Here is a 23,713-nt window from a genome sequence, read left to right as displayed (position 1 = left end):
AAGACCACGCTCCATACATTTCTTGGAAGGAGGCTAGATTCCCAGCTACAAACCCCACTGCACTTTGCTGGACAGCAGTGACACACTATGCTATTGGGAGCAGGGAAATTAAACAGTCCCCAGTCTTCAGAGGACAGTACTATCAAGAGAATAATTTTTATTACCAAAATAAAATGGTGCATTAACATTCCCAATTCATCAACCCATACACTTAAAACTCTTCCCTCCTTTAAAAAAAGGAGGCAGACTATTTCTCTCCATGCACACGCTAGCGCACCTGTTGCAGAATATCTCATACAAGTAATACCTGGATATGACAAAAATTATTTGAATATCTTTATAAAAAAAATCAAATTTAACTGTGACCTGTCATTTTCTTTCCTCACCCACTCTCTGACAGATCCTTTTAAATTGGATTTGCATACACTTACTTTAGGTACATTTGCACCTATTGCTTCAATACCTAAATATCCCAACATATTTTAGATATCCAGTGAAAAGACTTGGAAACTTAAAATTACATCAAAAAGTGAGAATATTTGGAATTTGTCAATTCTCTCCTTTCTTCCCCAAATACCGTTCCCTATCACCATGTGTTTTCTAGAACTTTTGTTATCATCAGGTCTACCAGGATAAGTCCTAGCTCACATTAGTTGCCTTAAATCACCCAGCATATTCTGGGGGCATTGTGTAAGGGAATCTGTGGCAATGATTATGATAATGCCAATAGCAATTGTATTATATGGCACTTTTTGATCACATTTTATTGATTCTATGATTTATTCTAACTTTTGATAAAATTACAAGTGTTATTTTGACGAGATGTGAAGTCTTTTATTCCTGAAGAAGAGTAGTCATCATCTATTGCAGCCTTCTTTCTAACCAAATGTGGGAACCTAAACCATAAACTCATGGACAAGGAGAAGCAACAGAACTTTTCAATCTTAAAAACTGGATTTGAACTCCAAAATATAAAATAAGTACGGCATTCAACAGCATTTCACAGTCGTCATTTAGTTCTGCTCTGGAGACACTGAAGTTTCACTACTTCAATAACTCATAGCAGAAATAAAAGTCATCCAATTTTGTACTAATAAATAAAGAATATGTCAAAGTGCACAAAGAGCAGAGAAAATATTAAAGAGCAAAACCAATAAAAACATCCCAGGCATCACTTCTGTTTGCGTTTTGGTTTAAGCAGAATATGACATCTCTGTTGAAAATGCTGATATGTAGACAGTTCTCCTGCTCACTTTGGCCTTTCCAAACATCCAAGCTTGTTTGTTTGTTTGAAGATATTTAACAGAGCTTTCCGAAAATATATCTTCTCTCTCTCCCTGATACAGCACCAGACTTAAACTTTCAGAAATGTCTGAGGAATGATACTTTGATAATACTGTCTTTTTGGTACTAAGGCTGGAAGGTCACCTCCATGCCTTATAGCACTCGAGGCAGAGGAAACCGCAGCTGGGTCCATTGCCTAATTAAGGGTACTACAAAATGAGCATTCAGTGGGGAGAGGGAAAAAAAAAAGAAAAAGAAAACCCTTTTCTCCTTATAGTAAAGAAAGTAATTTTCAAAATGGGAAATAGATGTAACATAAAGCAGTAACAGGTCTCCTGAATACAAAAAGAGCTCCAAGAGTAGACCACAGATGAAAGTGGACATCTACCACTGGAGTTCCCCAAGGAAGCCAGCTCCTTCAAAATAGGAGGACACAAATGTAGTTCACTATTTACCTACCAGTCTCTCACCCTTATTTACTCTCAATTTTGAAACCCAGTCTCGGGCATAGTTGTGAATATAAATATTAGTATGACGTAGTCTCTTAATCTCCTTAAATATCACAAAATCCAAGATTTTGTAAGAAGCACACATCTCACATATTTCTAACCAAGCTCTACCACAAAACTCAGTATCCAGATTTTCAACTGTTCTCAGTAAAAGGGGAGCCATACAAAATTGATGGGAGCTACATTAAATAAAACTACCCAATTAAGCCATAAAGAATATTATATGTAGCAGTTTCTCATTTTACTGCTATTCACAACAACCCCTTGGCTTTTTGTAGCTTCATTCTTTAAAAGGAATGGCTCTTGTCTCAGAGCCTGCTTTCCACAGGATATGCAGAGTCCTGATTACAGCAAACACTACACCAGCACACAGACCAAACACCATGGAACAGCAACGTAAAGACCGCTGATCAGTCTCATGAACGTTTTTAAGATAGGTGGCTGGATACCTTCAATCTATACTCTTTCAATGGTTCGGTCCCCTTCTCTTCTTCTTTTCCCCAACAACATATCCATGTTATGCAGTGAAGAGTCCCAGGAAGACTTAAAGGTAGTGGTCATTAGTAAAAACAAATTACTCTTAATTCCCCCCACCTCCTAAACTTTCTTCTCTTAAGTCCTCTAATTCAACCAAAGGGAGTTAGACAACCTAAGTATTAGAAAGGAGAGACATGAGGACTATCTGCCCAGTCAAAATTAACCTAGCCTGAGAGTAAATAAATATTAAATAGAAGTCAGAATGAGAGTCCAGAAAAATTGTTTTGAAGAAATGGGGAGACTGTGTGCTACGTTTTTAAGACTTCTGTCAAAGGAGCACATTTTAATCCACTGCATGCATTTGTACCACATCGTGTACAACAACAAGTCTTGACGACTCTTTGATTCGGCTTTTGTTGTGCCATACAACCAGCAGGGCGTACATGCTCTAAAGGCCCAGAAGAAATCAAATGGAGTCTGGATAGGAATACTTATACACAAGCATTGTGCCAAAAGCTTCAAGAGAAGGTTATTTAAAGCATCCTTTTCACAGTATCTTGAGGGCAGAAATGGGTCTTCTCTCTGGAAGAAGCAAACGTATATGTAAAAAGAATGAATATGCTTACTTTTTGTCCATGCATGACAAGGAATGATGATATTCATTTGAAAAGATAGCATAGCAATTTTGTTAGCCATTCAATAAAAAGGGAGTAGCAAGAACAAATTGGTTAATGAATGAGGGAGGAGAGAGGAGAGTATTATGCAGTGAATCTATAAAAATGAACTCAATTTGAATTCAACCAAAAGAACAAATTGATGGAGCAGCAGGCTTTGTAAAGCACTAGATCTTCATCTGGATGCTGAGATAACACAGTGATTAATTTTGCTTCTGTCAAATATCTTGGGGTTTGCTATATAAGAATTAAAAAACCAGCATGCTTTTAAATGCTGTTTGACTAACAAAACACATTCCTCTAACCACTCAAAAAGAAACTTTTAAAGAGAATAAGTATTCATTTTATGTACCTTACATTTTCTATTTTTACTGCATTTTTCTTCTTATATGCCTCACTTTGAGAAAAAACAATTGATCATTAGCTATAAAAATAAAAAATTACAGGTCTACGACATGTCATCAAGTCAAAAACAGGAGGAAGGAGAAAATTATTTGTATTGTTCCATTAAAACAACTATTTTAAATGTCAGAATGGATGTTATAAAGGAACAGAAGAGAGATACAGGTGAGCAATTTCTTATTCTAGTTTGCAGGCACTTAATGGCAGTTTCAGAGATGAAATAAAACATTGCTTAACTGTTGATGTGACAGAGGTCATACTGGGATTACAACCTAGAGCAAGAACAGTACTATCACCCACAGGCTATTTTAAATTATTTTTTACTGTTTAACTAAATCAAGGGGGAAAAGATTGTTCTCTCATTAATAAAATAATTTTAGACATGCAAATGGGTCTTTACCATTTCCTCCAGGCACATACATCTGTCCAGCTAAGAAAATCACTCATGGTTTGCAAATACTTGGCAGGAAGTCCCATTTCCTGCATCACTGGAAACAAACACTATTGATCTGTATTTGCACAGCAACACCTTCTTGTTCGTACAGCAGTTTCACATCACCTGTTTGACATCCCAAAACAGTTAGAAAGCCAGATTCCAAACACCTTACTGCTGCAGTAGAAATGCCAGAAAGAGAGGGAGAATAAATGTGTGCCAAGAGAGATGTAAGCCATATTCACAACGTTATGTTTATTCAAATGAAGGTAAGCACATACAGTGCAACGGAGTTTAATATTTTTAAAATGCAAATGACTTTTTCAATGTATCCCACTTCCTTCTGCAAAAAAGCCACCAAGCCCCTCTCCCCCAAAACAAAGCCAAACAAAACCCAATGGACCTCACCCTCAACATTCACAAGTAACTTCTTCCTCCTTGTTTTAATTTTACCCTGTCCTCTACAGCAGGAAAGAACAAAGCGGAACAGATGACTTTTGCCCACAGAGTACTAATGCGAAAAGACCATTTACTGCAACAAAACAATGATTTCTAAATGGCAAGGAGAACAGCACTTGGCAACAAAGAACCACGTACATAAACCCGAAAGAAACCTTATGAGTAAACCTGCAAAGATACCTGCTTTCAAGGAGTACAGATACTTCTACATTATAAAAACTGAAGAACAAAAGAACTACAAAAGAACTACTGCTAGATTTAATTTTGTACCATGTTGTTTCCAAACCTTACGTCTAATTTTCAAATGTGAGCCTTTAATATTTTCACAATGATAAATTGTAAGTTAGAGTCACCAATCATACTGTATTTTTCAGAAACAGCTTGGTCCTCTCTACAGTAAGCAATCATGTTTTGCCTCAGGCTATGTAGTTTACCTCAAATTATTTCAGAATCATCTAAAAAGATTCATTTTTCTATTAAAATGATGAATGAGCTAAATGAGGTATGTAATAAATACTGCAGGTTTGTAAACAGACTTCTTTTCTCTTGAGAACTAATGCCTTAACTCGTTTAGTAATTTTTCCCCCTGGTATTTTCTAGTGAAGTCATCCTTAAAATATGGTTAGCACAGGACTGTTTGGAAAGAGCAGGAAGGGTCAGTATATAATCTGCTTATGGAAAACAGAGGACCTCCTCTTGACAAAGCTAATGAATTGAGGACAGGAAAAATAAATGCAACACTAAAGGAAAGGTCAGTGCATAGCACATGTACCTGGTGATTTGGACCAGCCACCCAAGGGTGATAGGGAAAACATCTAAACAGTTGAGACACAGAAGAGTGAAACACTCTATTTTAACAATATGTATTCAATTATGACAATAGGTCAAATTCACTCCTAACATAACTCAACATGTTTCAGCTCTAATATATCAAGGAATGTATTTTGTCTATTGATCTCAGTGCTCAGAAAAGTAAAAGAAGAATTATACATCTCAAATTTCCAATAACCTGATTACCACATTCACCTAAGGTGCAAAAACTGCTTTTTAATATAAGGATACTTCTGCTAAATTGATTTTTTGATCACAGAATTTATTAATAGACTTTCTTGTATAGAAAATGATTTACAAAACAAAAAAATACCTCTGCAACAACAGACTTCATTCTCTAACAGGTACTTTTCAATGAAAGCCTGGAACAATACATGGGGAAGTGTATGTAATTATATTAGTATGGATACAGATTTCTAATGATAGCAATAATCAAATTTTAATGTTATGGTTACAGCAAATGAACAGAACGATATTTCTGTGCCTCTTCAAAGGGAAATGAGACTTTAATGTCATTGGCAGCTCAATAAAACCATTTTCTAACATATAGGGTCTTAATGACAGCTCGTTTCAGTCCAGACAGTGAAGTAAACATGTTAACAGTAAACTCCAGGTCATTATAAGGAGATGGAAATACAACAGGTCCTCTGCACTTTGGATAACTATTGATTTTTCACTCCGTGTTCTCTGTGTCTCACCCCAACTCTCATAATGACTCAAGTGATGGAACATCAATAAGCTATTTATGGCAAAGCTCCCACATTTAAAGCCACTCAGCAAGACTCTGCCCGGCTCAACCACCCACAACTTTCAGGTGTGCAGCAAAGATCTCCAATCATAAATAGTGTAAAGGAGGATTGGTCTGCTGCCTGGACGAGTAAAACTTAATACCAGTACTCTTGGAGCACTCAGAAGAATGTGACCCTTGGCTGCATCAATCCTTGCCAGAGAGGATCACGCCGGTACCAAAATTCTTTATGGTCAGACTGAAATAAAAGCCTTAAGTCATTATAAAGTCCTCCTTCAAGAAGGATGGGCCAGAAAAATATCACACGGTAAGTATACATGTTAAGGGTATGGAAGAAAGAAGTATTTTTTGATGTGCTACACTGCTACAGACAGTTCTCAAGCACACCTTCAAGCACACGGTGCACTTGAGGGTCTGGAAATTCTACTCTAAATTTTAATTTCTACCTTGGTCAGTACAAACATCAGAAATACTGTTTTGTATACCTCTGGATCTCCCCCAGAATCATTTTTAAAGAAGCTGACATCCCATCAGCCACTTTCCAGTCCGCTTGTACTGAGGGAGCTCTCTGTAAGAGCTTACACAGCACATAAGCAGTTCAGCTATCATTAGCTCATCTATCATCACCGAGTTTCTTTCAAAGCCTTTATGACTATCACCCAAGCCTGAAGAGCTGTTATTGGTAAAACTGTCAACTTCCCTTAACATTTTCTACTGAATCTTCAGATCTGAGACCTCATCTGAGGAGATCTCTGCAAAGAAAAGTTCCAGCATGGGAACTTTTCGATGTTCCTCCACTTTCAAGAGACACATGAAAGAATTAATTCATGGTATTTTGCTGCTGTGGTTTCATCTCTTCTGATCACTACAAGTATTGCCCAGTCATCTCTTGGCCCTACAGTCTTTGGTAGGATTTCTGTTCCACGGAGGCTGTGGGATTGCGCACACACACACGTGCATGTTAATTTTTAAACCTTTTCTTAAGCGTTCTTTAAAATCTTACCTGTCATACTTGGGTTTGGGGGGTTGCTTTTTAACACTTAGCTTAGCAAATGTCATGATCTTCCTCATTCTGCTCGCTTAAAAATTGTTTCAGATTGCTTAAGGGTGCACTCCCTTGCCTTACCTTGCTGTTCAAGCTCTGCTGACTTCCTTTAGATTTCTTTCTCTTGACAAGTGGAATACTTTTGCTTAAAGAGACAAATGACATTTCTCTCTACTTCTTGTCACCTGCAAAGCTTTTACTGTCTTAGCTGTCCATTTTAGCTTCATTTGTATCAATTTTCTTCATTTGTATGAAAAGTTAGTATTAACTTTTGGTGTGCTGACACTTAAAAGTTTCCTCTGTCCAAACCTATAAGCAGCAGCTGGTATTAAAATGGTTTTAGAATGGGAAATATTCCTTCAATCTAACAATGTCATGTCTGTTTATTAAAACTGAATTAGCAGCCCTTATAAAAAAATATTCTTCCTTTATAACCATAATATATATTCCTGTGCACTGTTTAAACAATTTAGTGGCAAAGGAATTAACTCTGTAGATAATGCTATTGACATTTCCGAAACACTACTTTTTTCTCCAATACTTTTTCTCTGACAGACGCAGTCAAATCCGGGCTACATAAAATATCAACCTACTCCAGCAGTTAACCAGCACACGGGATTATTCACCCTACCTGACAAATGGTGCACACAGATACATCCCCATGTTACAAATTTTATAAATTCAAGCCTGATACATTGAAAAAAATATATACTATTGTTTATAAATTATGGTAGAAACAAAAAAAAATGCAGTAACAAAGGCAAAAGAACATAGGGATCTTCATGAAAGAATCTCAAGACAATTTCATAGATTGAAAATTCACGGTCTTGGCAGGCAGCTCCCTAAAACGCCAGGCTGTGGTGTTTCTACCTTGAAAGGCAGCCAGTCACTCTACAATTCCATGCAAGAGGACATCCTGTAAGATTTTAAGGCATTTGCTTCATTTCATTAGCAACATTTGTATGTTCTTTTTTCCAAGCACACCTCCATATGCATTAACAGCACATACCTTGAAACAAGCAGATAAGGCCCAAAATTAGTTAACAGCAATTCCTGATTGCTTCACTTAGACAGTTCTAGCTTAAATATTCTGGAATACGTGAGAATTATCAATAAAATTGATTTAAAGGCTAAATATACCAGTTTCATAGTCATAATATGAAATCTATTGATATTGATATGAATATGATATTGATATCGATAGGAAATCGAGCATTTGGCTGATGAGAAAGGCATCACACATTCTCAAAAGCATAGTGCTAGCCCCAGTAGTAAATGAAAGATGGAAAAACCCTGGTAACTCATGCAAATAATATTCTCCAGTATAAATCTTCAGTACTTCATTAGGCTGAGGCCACAAAATCCTCATCCGTACTGCATGACATTAACAAGCCAAGGGTTTAAGGCATAAGACTAAGACTGTATCTTGGTCATAACTGCTCTCCGTTTTCCTTTGTTCCTATATTTAAACATGAGAAAATAGTAACTATTTGTCTGCCACATAGTTATTCTTCAACAACACCACCAGTAGAAGTCTGAAAAACCATTGAGAAATGTCTGCAGAAGACACTTAGACTCAGGTATACCTAAATGATTTTATTGAGCACTGGAACAAGTTGCCCAGAGAGGCTGTTGACTCTCCATCCCTGGAGATACCCAAAAGCCATCTGGATGCAATCCTGAGTGATACGCTCTGGGTGGCCCTGCTGGAGCAGGGGGTTGGACCAGATGATCTCCAGAGGTCCCTTCCAATCTCAATCATTCTGCAATTCTGTGACAATGCAGGCAATCGATTTGTATTTACATAGCATAGATAAAGCTACTGAAGGGACTGCTTTGCTGTGTTACCAACCAGTAAGTCTTAGAAAGGTTTGAGTTCATTTCAGATACAGAGGGTCAAACATATTTATATAGATGTTGTCATAAATAACCCCATTTATTTTAAAAGGAATGCTCACATAAGTGACTTGAAACTCTTTTCTTGGGAAGATCAGTTTGTTTACCATTTACACTCCGCTAATTTCTAAAAAAAAAAAAGAAATAAATAAAAAATTTCTAAGAAGTGATATTCATACCTCAGAGAATGATTCTTCTTACAAAGACGACTCAATACACCAAGCAACTGTTATATAGGAAGCTATAAATCTGCCAGACATTTGAAATGGGCTGAAATATATATTGTCAATTTTAAAAAGAAAACAGCCAGCTGCATTTTACAACTTCCTTGTCACCAAGTCTTTATACATCAGCTCTAATGAAATAGGAGTCTTTGATACAGATTTTTTCACTAAGCTGGTTCCAAGATTTGAGACAATCAAAAGTTAGGCAATTCTTTTTGTTTTCTAGAACAAAAGAGACTTCAAAGTTATAGTTTTTCAATCCCTATTGTTAGCCAGCCTTCTAGCCAGGAATATTGTGGATTCCCTTCCAATGTGAAGTAATTAATTTCTAGAAGAGCATCTCATATGTTGTAACTTCTTAACATACAATAACCTAATAGATACATTAACATACAATAACCTAATATTAACATACAATAACCTAATATTAACATACAATAACCTAATAGACCTAGACAATCATATTACTCTTCATCTGAAAACAGAAGAAGGCTTTAATATTACCCCTCAAAACAAGGAGATGTATTATACTTGCAACCTTCAGAAACGTTTGGTTCTTTTTACTCATCTGTTCTTAAGATAGGGAAATTTGCGAACAATAAAATAAAATGATAGAATTTAGTAGTAAGGAAAAGAAAAAAAAATCACAAGATGAGATACGCTTTCTTCTTCTACTAATAGTCTGAAACGAGCCTGAAGTTATGATTGTTTAAAAATCCAAGACTTCTACGTAAGTTTTCTACATAACTTTTTGAACTTACAAAGCGTTGTGCCTTCTGACGCTCCTCTTCTGTCGCAGCTCTCTCTCGAAGAATGGCTCGAGTCAAATGCTCATTTGAAGAAATCCTTTCTCGTTCCAGAATTTTGCCAAACTCATCACGTACATATGCTTGTTCTTGCTTCAACCTACAGGAGGGGGAGGGAAATTTAGATTGAAAGGTTATTTTCCAATTGCATTTTAAAAGGATATAAGCACAGTCACTTCAAAAGTAGTCACTGAAGTTACTACAGGAGTCTTAAGACAGCTGAATATGAATTCAGTAAAAATTTCAGAAGTTCATTTCAGATTAGTGTTAAAAACAGAATATGTAAATTCAACACATCTTAGTATCACTATTTATTAAATCATATAAAATACAACTCATTTAAAAGTTTATGAAAATTTCTCTCTTAAGTACCAAGGATATGCACAGAGCTCTGTTTGTAGGAGGGTATTGGTCTTGTTTGTTTTAAGGAATTTTTTTTTCAAGGAAACTCCTTCTCCCCGCCCCACCACCTAACTTCCAGGTAAAATCTCCATTCTTTTCTGCAACGTGATAATGTTTTTTGATCTCAGGCCACACCATAAACCCAAACACTGCATCTATTTACCAAGATGCAAAAAGACCCAACAACCATAATAAACCTTCCCCAGAAATTTGAGAGGATGAGATGGAAAGAGCTACTGAACTTGTTGCAACAGAGTTAACACAGCTAAAGCAGAAAATTCTCACCATTTGCATGTCACAAAACCACAAATTTATTAGAAATCACAGAATTGTAGGGGTTGGAAGGGACCTCAGGAGATCATTGGGTCCAACCCCCCTGCCAAAGCAGGTTCCCTAGAGCAGGTAAATCCTTACTAGATCACTCTATGTAAGCACACCATATCCAATTTTCATGAAAATGTATAGACATAACTTGGTTAGCTAATAAAACATTTCTACTGAGCACATGTTGTGACATCGAGCACAGCGTCAGCATTAGGGAACTCGGAATAGTAATGGCACTATCACACAGGTTTTCAAATACACTTTCAAAAGAGTGGAAGAAAGGAAGCTTAAGGATTCTCGGTGCATTTATACATTGTCAAGGGAGCTTCAGAGAACAAATCATAATGAGTAGGGTCACTTTGTAAAAGGTACTAGCATTACAGTACATTAGATTCTTCCCCAGGGAAAATATTTGAGTGGGGTGGGGAGGAAAAAGACAATTACAAGATGTATTACTTCTGTGCTCAGACACAACCCTCTGAAATGCAGCAACCAACTGGGAGTCTTTATAAAAAGTTTATTAAGCAGCATCTTCAATTACTCCAGCAAAAAGTCAGATTATGCAGCCATGGACCAAATTCCATTAAGTGATTTCCCAAGGTCCCCCAAATTATTCCAGCAGCATTGGTATATCAAATCATTCACACAATCAATGCTGCAGTCAAAACATTCTGGTTGTCTTTTCCATTGGAGAAATAATGTTTTGTCTAAAAAGAAAAAAGTGTCAAAATAGAAGTCTCGGCAGCTTTTTCTTGTGAGAGACAACAGAGAAAGCACTCTGTGTTTCCAGAGACTGCAGTAAGCTCCTTCCTCATCCTTTATGGATTTTACTTCCCACGGATGCTTTCCCCCTAAAAATCCATCTCTTCTTTATGTATATTGTACCTAGCAGAGTAATTAAAGTATATGAAATCAGATAATATCTGAAAAAGCTGCTGGAGGCTTCCACATTACAAACTCTCCAAAATTAAAGTGCTTAGATGGTTACATCTAATTCTTAGAAATTATTCCTGTTTTTTCAGGAGCTCATTGAGTCTTGCCCTTACGAACCTCAGCGAGGTCTCCTCTCAACCTCCCTTGCAAAAAGAAGAAAGTCAGCTTTCCTAACACTCAAAAATAACAGGTTCCCCATGTCAAGATAAACCCTTTGATGGCTTAACCTGACTGCTGTTACATTCAGCTTCCCTGCTAAGTACACTACAGAGGGACGGGCTGTTCTTTTCTGCTTTTGCCCAAACTCCGCACGCCCTTTGCTGCACACTTGCTCCACGATGGTGACCCAGAATCTCGCCTATGTACACATGTCATCTGATTCCCCACCTTACCGTGAGCTGTTAAGGAGCTTTTCATCAGAAACGGACATCCCACAGAATTAACAGACAATGACACAGCTGTGGGTACGTCCACACGAGAGACAGGAGGGATGGATATGTAACGCTGGTTTCATGCGAGCAGAGAACTCACTGCAAGACTTACTGCTTTGACCTGAGCTAGCCAATTTAAAATCGGTTCAGGTATCTCATCCTGTATCATAGCCATTTCCATCTTGAAAATAGTCTTGGGCATGAATAGCTGGAATGGCTGGGGACAGGACACCCAAAGTTGGCTCCCAGAAAAATGCCTGCCAAAGCTGTACAACCCACCTGATCTCACAAGTTGCTGGTTTCCAAGCCCACAGCATACTAGAAACTCAAAAAACGGATTCCGTGCCATCCTTTGCTGTCAATCATGTCTCACCATCATTAATAGACCAACCTGCCATGGAACCTACTGCAATAAGGTAAGTGGTGGGAGTATAGGGAGAGACCCTGACTTCCAACTCCTACCTCCAGCAGTAATGCATTATAGGATTTCAACAGATTACTATCCCCCTTGCCTCCTTTTCCACCACTAGGCATGTAAAGTGAAGACATTATTACTAAACAGATAAGTGATGTGTTCTTTGCAAGTACCTGAAGATTAAAAGAACATTAAACATCGCCTACCTCATTAATACCAATAACGAGGATATGAAATATCTACACCAAAAAGTGAAGATCTTTTCTGTGGTGGTTGTTAACAGTTCACACAAATGCAGTTTTGTTATTTACAGACCACCCTTTTTCCTTAGAAATGCAATTTCTTCATGTCTTTAAAAATGCACTCGTAATGCTGTAAAAGTTTAACATGATCAGGGTAAATATCCAAGCAAAAAACTCTAAGTATTTCTTGGGTAATCGGGTAGTTTCCAGTTTTACAGCTAAGTCACAGAAATGCTTTGCATAAGCTGATCAACTTCATCAAAAAATAAAATATAATAATAAAAAAAACTTATTACTGCCCCTATTGCACCTAAAAGACTGTTGCAGATTCCAGAGACTAGGAACATTTTTGCAATTTCCCAGCTGACTTTACGGTTGCCCCATTTAAACACATTCATTTTGGGGCCAACAAGGTTTTACCAAAGATCTTTTTAAGACAACAGTTTGGCTTGCTGTTCCCTGAAAATAAAGTCCACGTTTTAGCCTTATATAAGAAATGTAGCTTCCTTGATCAGCCCTGCAGCTGGTCCAGAACATCATGCTATATTTCCAGAGGAGACCTCAGCACGGCTCTTACACTGGCAAGGATATTTCTCTCTCCATCTCCTACTGTACAAAAGCAGAAATGTGTTAGACAAATTATTTGCTTCGTAAATTGCACAGTCACTTTGGTGATTAACTAATACTTTGCAGGCTTTTTACTCTCTGCTATTTCTAGTTAGCAGATTTACAATGCCAACGTCTTTGTTAGTTTGTTAGCAGATCTACCTTGCACTTTCATAACACTTATTAGTTAGTAGTTGTCAGTCATTTATTTCCCAACATGATCCTTTAATCTTTCTTTTGTAATATTATCGCTAAATGTAGTACCATAAACATATCTGAGAAATAAAAATATTAACATCAGTTCCTAGACTGCTTTCTGAGAAATCCCATTACAAACCACCTTCTAGCCTAATAATCTCTATCTGTCATTGTCCACAAGCCTCCACCTTCTCCAGTTTAACTAGTAATTTTCTAAAACTGACAATTAAGGCATTGAAGAGATTATGCCTACTTTTTAATCTGTTGTTTAAAAGCTATGTTGTAGCTATGCTGTTACAGGGGGGGAAAAAATAAAAATCAAATGATGTATCATTAATTTTTCGCTTAAGTAAAGACGACTTTGTCTCACTTTCCATTCCTTTCTCAATCAATAACAGGTCTTCTCTTCCACCTTTGTGATATCTTTGCCACTAATTTTACTTCAACAGTTCCAGAGCTGTCTGGATTACCTCCTGGTCTCCCCAAAACACCTTTCTTTGCAAATGGGGAGAAAAAAAAAAAAAAACACAATCTATTTAGTTTAAGACATACCAGAGTAAAGAAACTTCCACTTGATAATTAGCAGTTCTCATTATGACCCCCTCTGCATATTTAGGAGGAGTTCTATCTAGTTTTTAAGATCAAGACACTCAAGTTATCTCAGAGAAAGAAAGAAGCACAGCAAATATTTTGCCATTATTTTTTCCTAGTTGGGGTGGCACTCTACTATAAAAGAAATACATAGTATTTCATGGTGAAATTTTATACAGTTTAGGCCAAAAAGGTACTAATTTTATGTTCTTCAAAAACATCCAAGGCTGACTTGCACGTAACTGCACCTTAAAGCAAAAACATTAAGTCCTTCCTATTTACTCAAATCCTCATTCATGTGATCTGAAATGTATCTCACTGTACCTACAGAATAAAATATAACTAGTTAACTTCCTGAAGCACCCACTAGACTTTTTCCACTTAGAGCAACTTTTATCCACAAAAATGTCCTATATGCCCATCACAACTGATTTAAATTCACCAGAGTTTTAAAAGAAGAAGTAGGATTTTGAAGTAATTTTCATTTATTTGAGTTACATAATTGGGTGGCTCATAGGAGCTTAATGAAACAAACACAAGGCAGCTATCTTCTGATCTCAAACATTTGCTTGCATCAACTTACAGTAGTTTCCTTCCTTGACATTACAAATTCATTTTGCTGGCATTCAGCAAGTACTGCTGCTGAGTGAAGGCAAACATCAGCTAAATCTACAATAATAAATTATATTATTACCTAGCCAAAAGTAAAAATAAATAAATAAATAAATAAATCCATATCTGCAATTTATAAGCAATTAAATAGCACAACTTGTCAGTACAGTCCACTATTCCAAGAATTCCACATAAATAGACCACTTAAAATGACATTTTTAATTACAACAAAATTAAAGGCTCAATATAATGGTTCTCACATTTAAGCGGAAAGCTCTAGTTAACAGACAAAAGACATTATGCATTACACTGATCATTTACACAGAAAGTACTTTAAAAAAAGCTGCTGAAACAGCAGAGGTTGCTTGCTATACATTTTTCTGCGAAGTTGATAGTTTGAACAAAATACTCTAATTATGAAATACTGTTTCAAGTGTACAGCTATCTAGTTACAGTAACTGATTTAATCAAATAAAGGACGCAATGCTAGCTCTTTTCCATAGGGCTTCGGAAAGTATGTAGAGTATTAACAAGAACCTCTAAATACTAAGGTTTGGATTAACACTTCGCAGTATTTCATGTTCTGAACTATTTCCTTGCATACGATTATATACACAGAAACCAGAAGTTCCTGCCTTAATACGGCAGACAGACCTTTGTAATCATCTTGTCCACACTCCCTGCTCAAGTAGGGTCAGACAGAGCAGGATGCCCAGGAACACTCCAGTTGGGTTTCGGTTATCTCCACAGATGGAGACTTCACATTGTTTTTGGGTAACCTGCTCCACAGTTTGACCACTGGCCCTGTATTTTCCTGTGTTTAGATGGAATTTCATGCTTTTCAGTTTGTTTCCATTGCCTTTTGGCATGGTCCTCAGATCTCCTTGCTCATCCTTCTTGAAAATCGGAGTGCCATTTGCTTTCCTACCTTCTTCAGGAACCTCTTCTGACCACCACGACCTTTCAAAAATAACTGGCCTCGCAATGATGTAAGTCAGCTCCCTCACACCCGTGGGTGCAACTTGCCAGCCCCCATGAACTTATCTATGTCCAGTATTTCTTTCCAGTAAGTGTCCTAACCTGATCCTCCTTCTCACGTAAGTCGTCAGTGCTCCCTTCCCACTGGTCTCAGGGTGCTGGGATTCCTGGAAGCTGGCTTTCAGAAGGATGAAGGCAGCACAGAGTATCTCAGCCTATTCTCTGTCCTTTGTCACCGGGACTCTGCCCCACTTAGCTGTGAGTGGGTACACATTTCCCCTAGCCTTCCTTTTGCTGGTGATTTTCACACTGCATTTTGGTATCCATCAGAGAGACTTTTCCATCTGTCCAGAGATCTGCTGATAGATAAAGTATTTAATTACGTAACCCCATGAACTAAAGCTTTTGTCAGAAGAAAAGGAGCTGTACTGGCTAAAATTGGGCACACCTTTGTACCAATGGACAGCGCTGCTAACATCCTGCTTATCCCAAAGCAGAAAATAAAAATTCTCTGCTCTGCCTGAGGCTCTTATTGCTTTTAAAGACTGGACTTAGGAGCTTAGCTAGATGAGAAAAAATGATTGAATTTCCTTTGCAAATGAATACTGTGGCAGCTACGAAGCTTACCCATCTGAATGAAACACTTGATTTGAGATCCCTTTAGAGTAAATTCCTAAATTCAAGTAATTCCCATCTCATTGGAGACAATACCGCTCATAGCCACTCTGAGCAGGACACCGCTGCATCAAAATTACTGAACACAAGAAGCAGACCTGAATAGGTGAAGTTTGGGTTTTCCTCAAAAAACAGACAGGAGGATGATTGAGCATTCCTGACACAAGGGAAAAAACACACATGAAAAGAAAAGAAATGGAAGAAACTGCAGGAGGCTAGGTAAGTTGTGATATAACATTCACCAAAGATTTATGGATTTATGGAACAAACAGAAGCATAATAAGAATTTGGATATTTTTAGTTATCATATTTAGGTCTTACCATAATTTTTGACTGCTTTATTCCTGAGGTCTTTTTAATCAAAACATTGTTTACAGGACACTCCATCTAAATCAGATTCTGTTCAAGCCCAACATTAAACCTATCACATTATTCTCAAGGAGCGATCTTGCACCCACCAGGCAACAGATAAATAAGATATCTGACAGCTGCTCACCTACATGCAAGCCAATTTGTTCTTACATTTAGATTTTGTGGGGCTGGGCGGGAGGGATTGAGGGAAAAAAACAAAAGTTGCGCATGGCCAAAACATCCGTCCTAACCCTCTCCTTTGAGTAGATCTTCAGACCAAAGCCAAAGTGGAAATACTTGGTTTTAGCAGAATAATCTTCTGGCTTCTGCGTTCCTCTTTTTTTATTAATCTTTAGTGTTTTCTATAAAAGCAGTGATTGTAATATTCCAGGTGGCTGGCATTTATTATGTGGCTTTTGAACTAATTATGAACACGCTACATGCAAGTAACAAAACCCACATGTGAATACACCAGACTTGTCAGAGCACAGTAAGACAGCCTGAAACGCTTACCTCACTCCTCCAGAAGGAAAATCTCTTTCTAGAGGTTCTGACTTGTCCAGAACTTAAGGAAGAACCACTGGAATATCATGGCAGTGATGCTGTCCCACTCTGTCACCAGAACAGGCCGCAGGTGGGACCACCCAGCTAGCACCCAACCACACCATCAGTTATCGGTGACCATCACAGCTACCACGGGACATAAAATGTCAAATGCTTTGTGCATCTCGGCCATTTACTGAAGTTGACAGTAGAGGGAAAGCAAATTTGCCTAAATTGAGGCATATTAAGAAATAAATAGAATAAATGTATATTTAAAATCTTATGTAGAAACCAGCTATTTTAGTTCTCATACTTTTAAACTTCCTGTACGTATCATAGAATGGTTTGGATAGAAAGGGACCTTAAAGATCAGCTTAGCTATTTGTGCTCAGATGGAACTAGGGTTAAATGCAACTATTTCGTGGGTGTATACTGGCAAAAAAAATACAGAATTGAGTAATGACTTAAAATGAGTAACTGGCAGCTATCATACAGAGTCCAAAAAAAAAAAAAAAAAAAGATGAGGTCAAAATTCCCAACCAGCTCCACTCTCCAGTCACTGTGAAGCAGAATCAGGAATTTAAGAAACAAACAACAAAGCCCAAAGCCTCTCTAACGGGACCAGTGGTACATTTCCTGTAATCTCTTTTTAAGAAACAGAAACTCTGAGAAGAAATAAAACTTCCGTCCTTTTATCCTTTTCAGATCCATTTTTAAAATGGGTTCAGGAAAATAAAATTGTTCATTATACCATCTGAATTTACGACATGGTACTGTAATCTTGCACAGCATGAACCACGTTAGCCACACTAATAAGATGAATAATTTAAGCCTCAATCCAGAAGAATTTGCTCAATTGTTTACTTCGAAATATCCATTTCTGTCATTCTTGAAAAACACCTGCAGACATTAAACATTATCACTAATGAAAAAGCACCTTTTAATTCATGGACAACAACAACACTGAGAAAATGCTAAAGAGCAAAACAAGAAAAGAAAAACACCAACAGCTTTGTGAGTCTTGAGCTTCGATGGCCACTACGTGCTTTAATCCAAACTAATCTACAATGCACGGGAAATCCAAAACCGGCAAACAATACAATATTAAAAGCAAATACAGCGATGTATCATTTTCAGCCCTTCTTATTTCCAGATATTGAAAATTTATTACGCTATCAAAGATTAAATATTTTCTTTTTGTTACTTTTCAGGGAAATGATTACTTGCCAGTTGTTATATCTTTATTACAGCTCCAAGTTACACAATCTGATGGATTTGTGGTGATCCAAGATAAACTCACTCAAGTCCAAAGCATGACCCGTGTCATTTTTCATTACCTCCAGCCAACCAAAATCAAAATATTTCCTGTTTCAAAGTCCACTACTGGGAAAATCAGAGTCATCCCCTCCTTTTCTCTACAGAATGTAGAAAAATCTAAAGAGGTATTGGTCTTAAAAGCTGGAAACAATCCTGACGTACGAAGTCCATGTAAAAAGATATAAAACTCCAACACTTCATCATTGAAAAAGTATATCTGTATAATTCCTTACACTGAGAATTCAGAAAGCTTACACTGACTAAAAATAAGAGTACAATGTATTTACAGTGGAAACCGTTCATCTTTTTTTTTTTTTGCCTAGTTTGACGCAACCAAGAATGTTAATGCATTCTGACAGACTTGCATAACATCCAAAAATGTTTTGAACAATGCTGTTTAGGCCACGATGCAGTATTAATGAATGAATAATGTTTCCCAGTACTGACTTTCAATATTTAATGAATGCATACTGAATGTGCTATACGAATGTTGTTGAAAATCACTGTTGCTGACAAGGGATTTGAAAAGATGCTCGAGAAATCAGGAAAACCTTTAACCTAAACTTAAACTGGGAAGTGTGAAATGGATATTTCTCTTACTCAAATTCATCAGGCTGCAAATTCAGATACATTACTTATCCAATGCTTATCTGCTTCTACAAAACATGGTTAAGGCCAGAGATATGAAAAATAAATTACCTGAATCACAGAATCACTGGCAATGCTTCTTTCTCTAGCAAAGTCTCAGAATGACAATACAAAAAAGTTCTGCTGAATTGAAGAGATTTCCCAGCATTATTTGCAAGTTTAAAAAACTCATCTCTATTTCAGTTTATGCAAAAGTTAACAGAAAACATCGTTCCTCTGCACCACACATCCATGTTATATAAAGCAAACCTTTTACCTTCAATTTTTGCATTATCTACTGTCCACTTGTAACAGATAGGCAAAATGTAGTGTTTTTTTCTCTATTTGACTGTGTTCTTTTGGTGACATTACAAGTGACTTGTATTATAAATTATGCACTGCCCTGTTGTGGGAAGGGAGGAGAACCGAAACCATTACTAAAAAACATCCATAGGAGAACAGAAACCTCTTCTAAATTTAAGATTGGAATACATCTTCCCCAAAATTATGTTCCACCCAAGTGGTTTTTGAGACCTCTCCATACTAAACAGATTTTATTAAATAGGAGACAATTAGGACCGGTAAAATAGAAATGAAGCACGGCAAAGTGAAAATGCTAAAGCTTTAAAAAAACACAGCATTATAAAAATCAAAGAAAGCAAACATGCAGGTCATCAAATCCCAATCTGCAATCACTTGATGGCTGCTTAGTCCAAAACTATCCAAGTGGGAACACGTGGATCAGAATTGCTATACTCTCTATAGACCACAATATTCACAATCAAAATTCTTATCACAAATTCGCTGCAAATCATCAAAAGCTCTAATGGTGACGGTGTGTGGAGGGAGATAGGAGAGATCCAAGGTGCCAGCAGTGCTCCCCTTCCCTGTCCCACCAAACAATTTTGAGTAAGGCACTTTGTGCTACACACCAGCAGGGTGCAAAATTTGAGCCCTTTGCATCTAACCCGACATATTCCAGACCTGGTGTCTGGCTTCCCCCTGGACTACACAAGCAAAGGGTATCCGGGCACTTGCCAGTACCACTGAAACCATACCAGCTGACTGGCCATAGAAGCCAGGCAACTTCCAATAGCTCAGAGCCAAGTTAAAATGCAGAAACAGAATGAAGAAGAGAAAATGAGAGAGGCCACGTTACACACTCAGGATATGGACTAGGAGGTCTTTTTGTCCTCCGAAGAGAGCTGGCAGCCGCTCTGGATCTTGGGAATTAATATAACAAAAACAAATGTGATCATCATCTGTTTCACGCATCTTTTTCTTTTTGGAGATTTTAGCATGGTCTTGTAGTAATTACTGTTACTTTCCTGTGCTTGTACTTCATATTATTATATTTAACAAGAACTCCACTACTCTAGTCTATAGGCATTTCTTCCTCACAATGACCTGTCCCTCCTTAATGCTGGCAATACACAAACATGAGATTTGTGGATCACTCATTGGAAAATATATTGAAAATACATTTTCAAAAAATATATAGAAAATATACTGAAAGTAGGAAAGTGGCGGTAATTACAAAACTGATCCCTAAGCAACACAAACTTTCAATACAATGCCAATTCCTCCCTCAAATACATTCCATTACAATCTCATCTTTGGTCAGTCCCAAATCATTTTACAGTTCTGGCATTAGTTTGGGGGATTTTTGTGTCTGGTATTAATATGCAAGACAGCAAGATACTAAGGGTTTTGCTTTACAGTAGGAAGTCTGGTTTGCTGTCCTTCTTTAGCCTGTTATACAACCCAAGAGAACACACCAACCTACTCTGCCCAATTTATCTTGGTAAAAGCAAAACTATGTTCCACCCTACCTGCTTAACCATTTCTCTGTTCTCTCGATCATCCTCTGCTTCAAATGCTGTACTTCTAAAATCACCCGTAACAATGAGGTTCAAGCAATAACATTCAGCTGAACATTTCATTCATTTCATTTTCCCTGCCCTCCAGCCCCAGCATAACATCTGTCAATTGAAAATCTTTGCTAATGGCCATGTTATTTTACGTGCCAGTGCTTGATCAAGAGATCAAAGACACTAATTTCAAGACTTGTAATTATATACAGCTCTTCAATTTATCAACAAGACTTCCACAGACAGCTTCTTAATACCTAGTGCAAAATGGACACTAACTCCTGTCGGTGTGCTGATACCTTACTGAAGTTGGCTGGGTTAACTTTCTTTCTGGGGTGCTTGGTGTTTTGTCGGTTGTCTTCCTTTTCTAGGGTAGGATAGAGGTGGTTGAGCAGAAGAAGAGTAAGCAGGAACAAGGGAAGGCTGTTTAAACAGGGGGGTTGTAATTATACTTCATATGGCCACTGTTTTTTAAAATATGTGCATATAAATCAGTATTATGTAAAGACAGAATAGATGAACAAATTTCTACCTTTATGCCAGAGGCATGCAGACAACCTAAACCAGAATAGTAAAACTGTTTTACATAATTTGTGTAAGTATTTAGTTGAGACTTTTCTTGATATTCTCATAACTCCAGTTGAAATTACTTTCCAATTTAATATCACTCCTCTTGGGATCTGCAAAGCCCTCATGAAATTATGACAACATTAATTCTCCATTAAAGTGAAGGGGTAGTTACCTTTTTTTTTTTTTTTTTTTTTTAAGTGTTTCTCTGCTATGTCTACTTATTTGCTACTTTTCAAAATGAAAGAGCTCAGCAGTTTGAAAGCAAAGATTTGTTTTAAATTGCCATGGGGGAATAGTTTCCCTCCTCCCTCCTTGAATCTAAAACTATAAAACTATGAAGCAGTGTTATTTTTGTTGATGCTCTCTCCAAATAAACTCACTGGCTTCAAGTCATTTTCCAATCTCCCTGAGAAATAAACTTATCAAGATGAAGCTTCGTATACCATTGTCAGCTGAGATGCCAAGTTTTAAAATCAAAGTGAAAAATAATCCCTTGAAAATGGGGGGTTTATAAAGGTAGGAGTGAATTATAGCACTGCTTTCTCCAATTTCTACTTCCTGTCTCCAAGATTCATCCCTGCATATACTGAGCACCAGACGTAACAGTATAAAGGGAGCGAGACCAATAACAGAATCTTGGAGAGTAACCTGACCATTGCCAAATATTGTTTTTTCTTCCCAGAAAACAACAAAGAAAACAATACGGGCTCCTCTGACAGTCTGGTATCTCCAAACCTTCATCCTCCTAAGCAGCATGCCTGCAAACATCTTTGTTTCCTAAGCATTTTGCAGGTAAGATATTGTGTTACGCTTTTAAGATTATGAAAAACAAAAGGTGCAATGCGATCCCATTCAGGTGACTTCACCCCCATTATAAAATTCTCTCTTCAACAGTTGGCTGTTGGAAGAGGGATCAGTTACAATACCTCACCTGACCGTAGTAGTGTTTTACAGGAAAATCTGTGCCAGAACTTCAAACATCTTCACATTTAATTTTAGTTACTTCCCTCACATGCAAAGGATCTTGACCCAGCCTGACCTTGCCCATTCCTTTTTTTCCTCTGGCATAGCAGTGTTATCCCATAACCCTCCAGACCTCAGTAACATTACAGCCATCGAAGAATAAATTCACATCTTAATCTTTTGCTGGGTGTCAGACAGGACGTGGGATACTTCTGCTGTGAGAGGGGTGAAGGGCATGGCCAGGAAGGGAGAATAGGAGAAACTGAACCTGTGGAAGCAATGCCAAAATTTGTCCCTTTTTCCTTGAATGCTTCCCAGCCCTGAGGCTGAACTGCCCCTTTGGACAGTCAAAGCAAATATTTTTTTGGTTCAGTTTGTTGTTTTGTTTTGTTTTGTAAACAGCCACACACATCAAACTTGTATATTTTGTTCTGGTAAGTGAACAGCCCTCACCACATCGCTGTGTTATCAGATGTCCCGCTCCATAAAAGCTTACTCGATAATTCTATCCAACTGCTATTTTAAGTCCTCTCTCTAGTGTGCAACGAACTATACACCTTCAAATGTGGAACGTGAGTCGCACATACGTGCATGTCGCATTCAGAGACGGAAGGCCCCTTCTAGCTGTCACATTAGTCTCCCTTTCCAGTTTATATGCAATTTAGGGCTTCTCTTCCAAAGTCCTGTTTGTAACTATAAATGACCAAGTTTTGTCCTCTCAAATCAGTAGCCAGTTTTTTTTTCCTAATACACTGAATATTATATTAGAAAACGGCTAAGCATCCATGGAAGACAAGTCACACTGTATGAAGGTGTACGAACAAAGAACAATTTTCCATAGGCTACATAAATGTGGCAGTGCTGACAGCCGAGCTTTACTTCACACGTAGACCTTCTTATACTAGTGTGCAATTTAATTTTATTTTTTCCTCCAGGAATGACAACAGTAATGAAGAAACTTTGGTCTACAAATAATTTCTCTCAACAGTATTTTCAGACAGTTCTTGAACCTCTGCAGTACTTCATGGAGACCCTGTCAGAGAAAGGCCTACCACAGGAGGCAAGCCTCCAGCACGGCCCTGTTGTGACGACGCCTGTGTTCCTAAACCCAATTACCAACTTTAGCCTCTTTTTAAAAACAGTATGGTCACTCATGTCAGACGATATAAAATTCTTATCCCTGACCTAGCAGAAGTTGAAACAATTGTATTCACTTTTGCAGTTTCATGTAAGTATTTCCAGCTTTCTATCCTACTGTCAGCAGTAGGGATATGAC

At 37.5% G+C, this 23,713-nt stretch overlaps 1 protein-coding gene across 5 annotated transcripts in view; it reads right to left on the bottom strand.

The window, feature by feature from the left end:
- The window catches only part of CHCHD3 (coiled-coil-helix-coiled-coil-helix domain containing 3), a 150,199-nt gene that overhangs the window by 91,860 nt on the left and 34,626 nt on the right, over positions 1–23,713 (bottom strand). For all 5 annotated transcript variants that reach the window (XM_040546108.1, XM_040546116.1, XM_040546124.1 and 2 more), the window contains exon 4: positions 9,744–9,888. In XM_040546108.1, the coding sequence (XP_040402042.1) occupies positions 9,744–9,888 (145 nt within the window). The remainder of the gene's footprint in view (positions 1–9,743; positions 9,889–23,713) is intronic.

The sequence above is a fragment of the Cygnus olor genome, chromosome 1 (assembly GCF_009769625.2).
Source record: "Cygnus olor isolate bCygOlo1 chromosome 1, bCygOlo1.pri.v2, whole genome shotgun sequence".
Classification (NCBI taxonomy): Eukaryota; Metazoa; Chordata; class Aves; order Anseriformes; family Anatidae; genus Cygnus; species Cygnus olor.
This window is presented reverse-complemented; position numbering and strand designations above follow the sequence as displayed.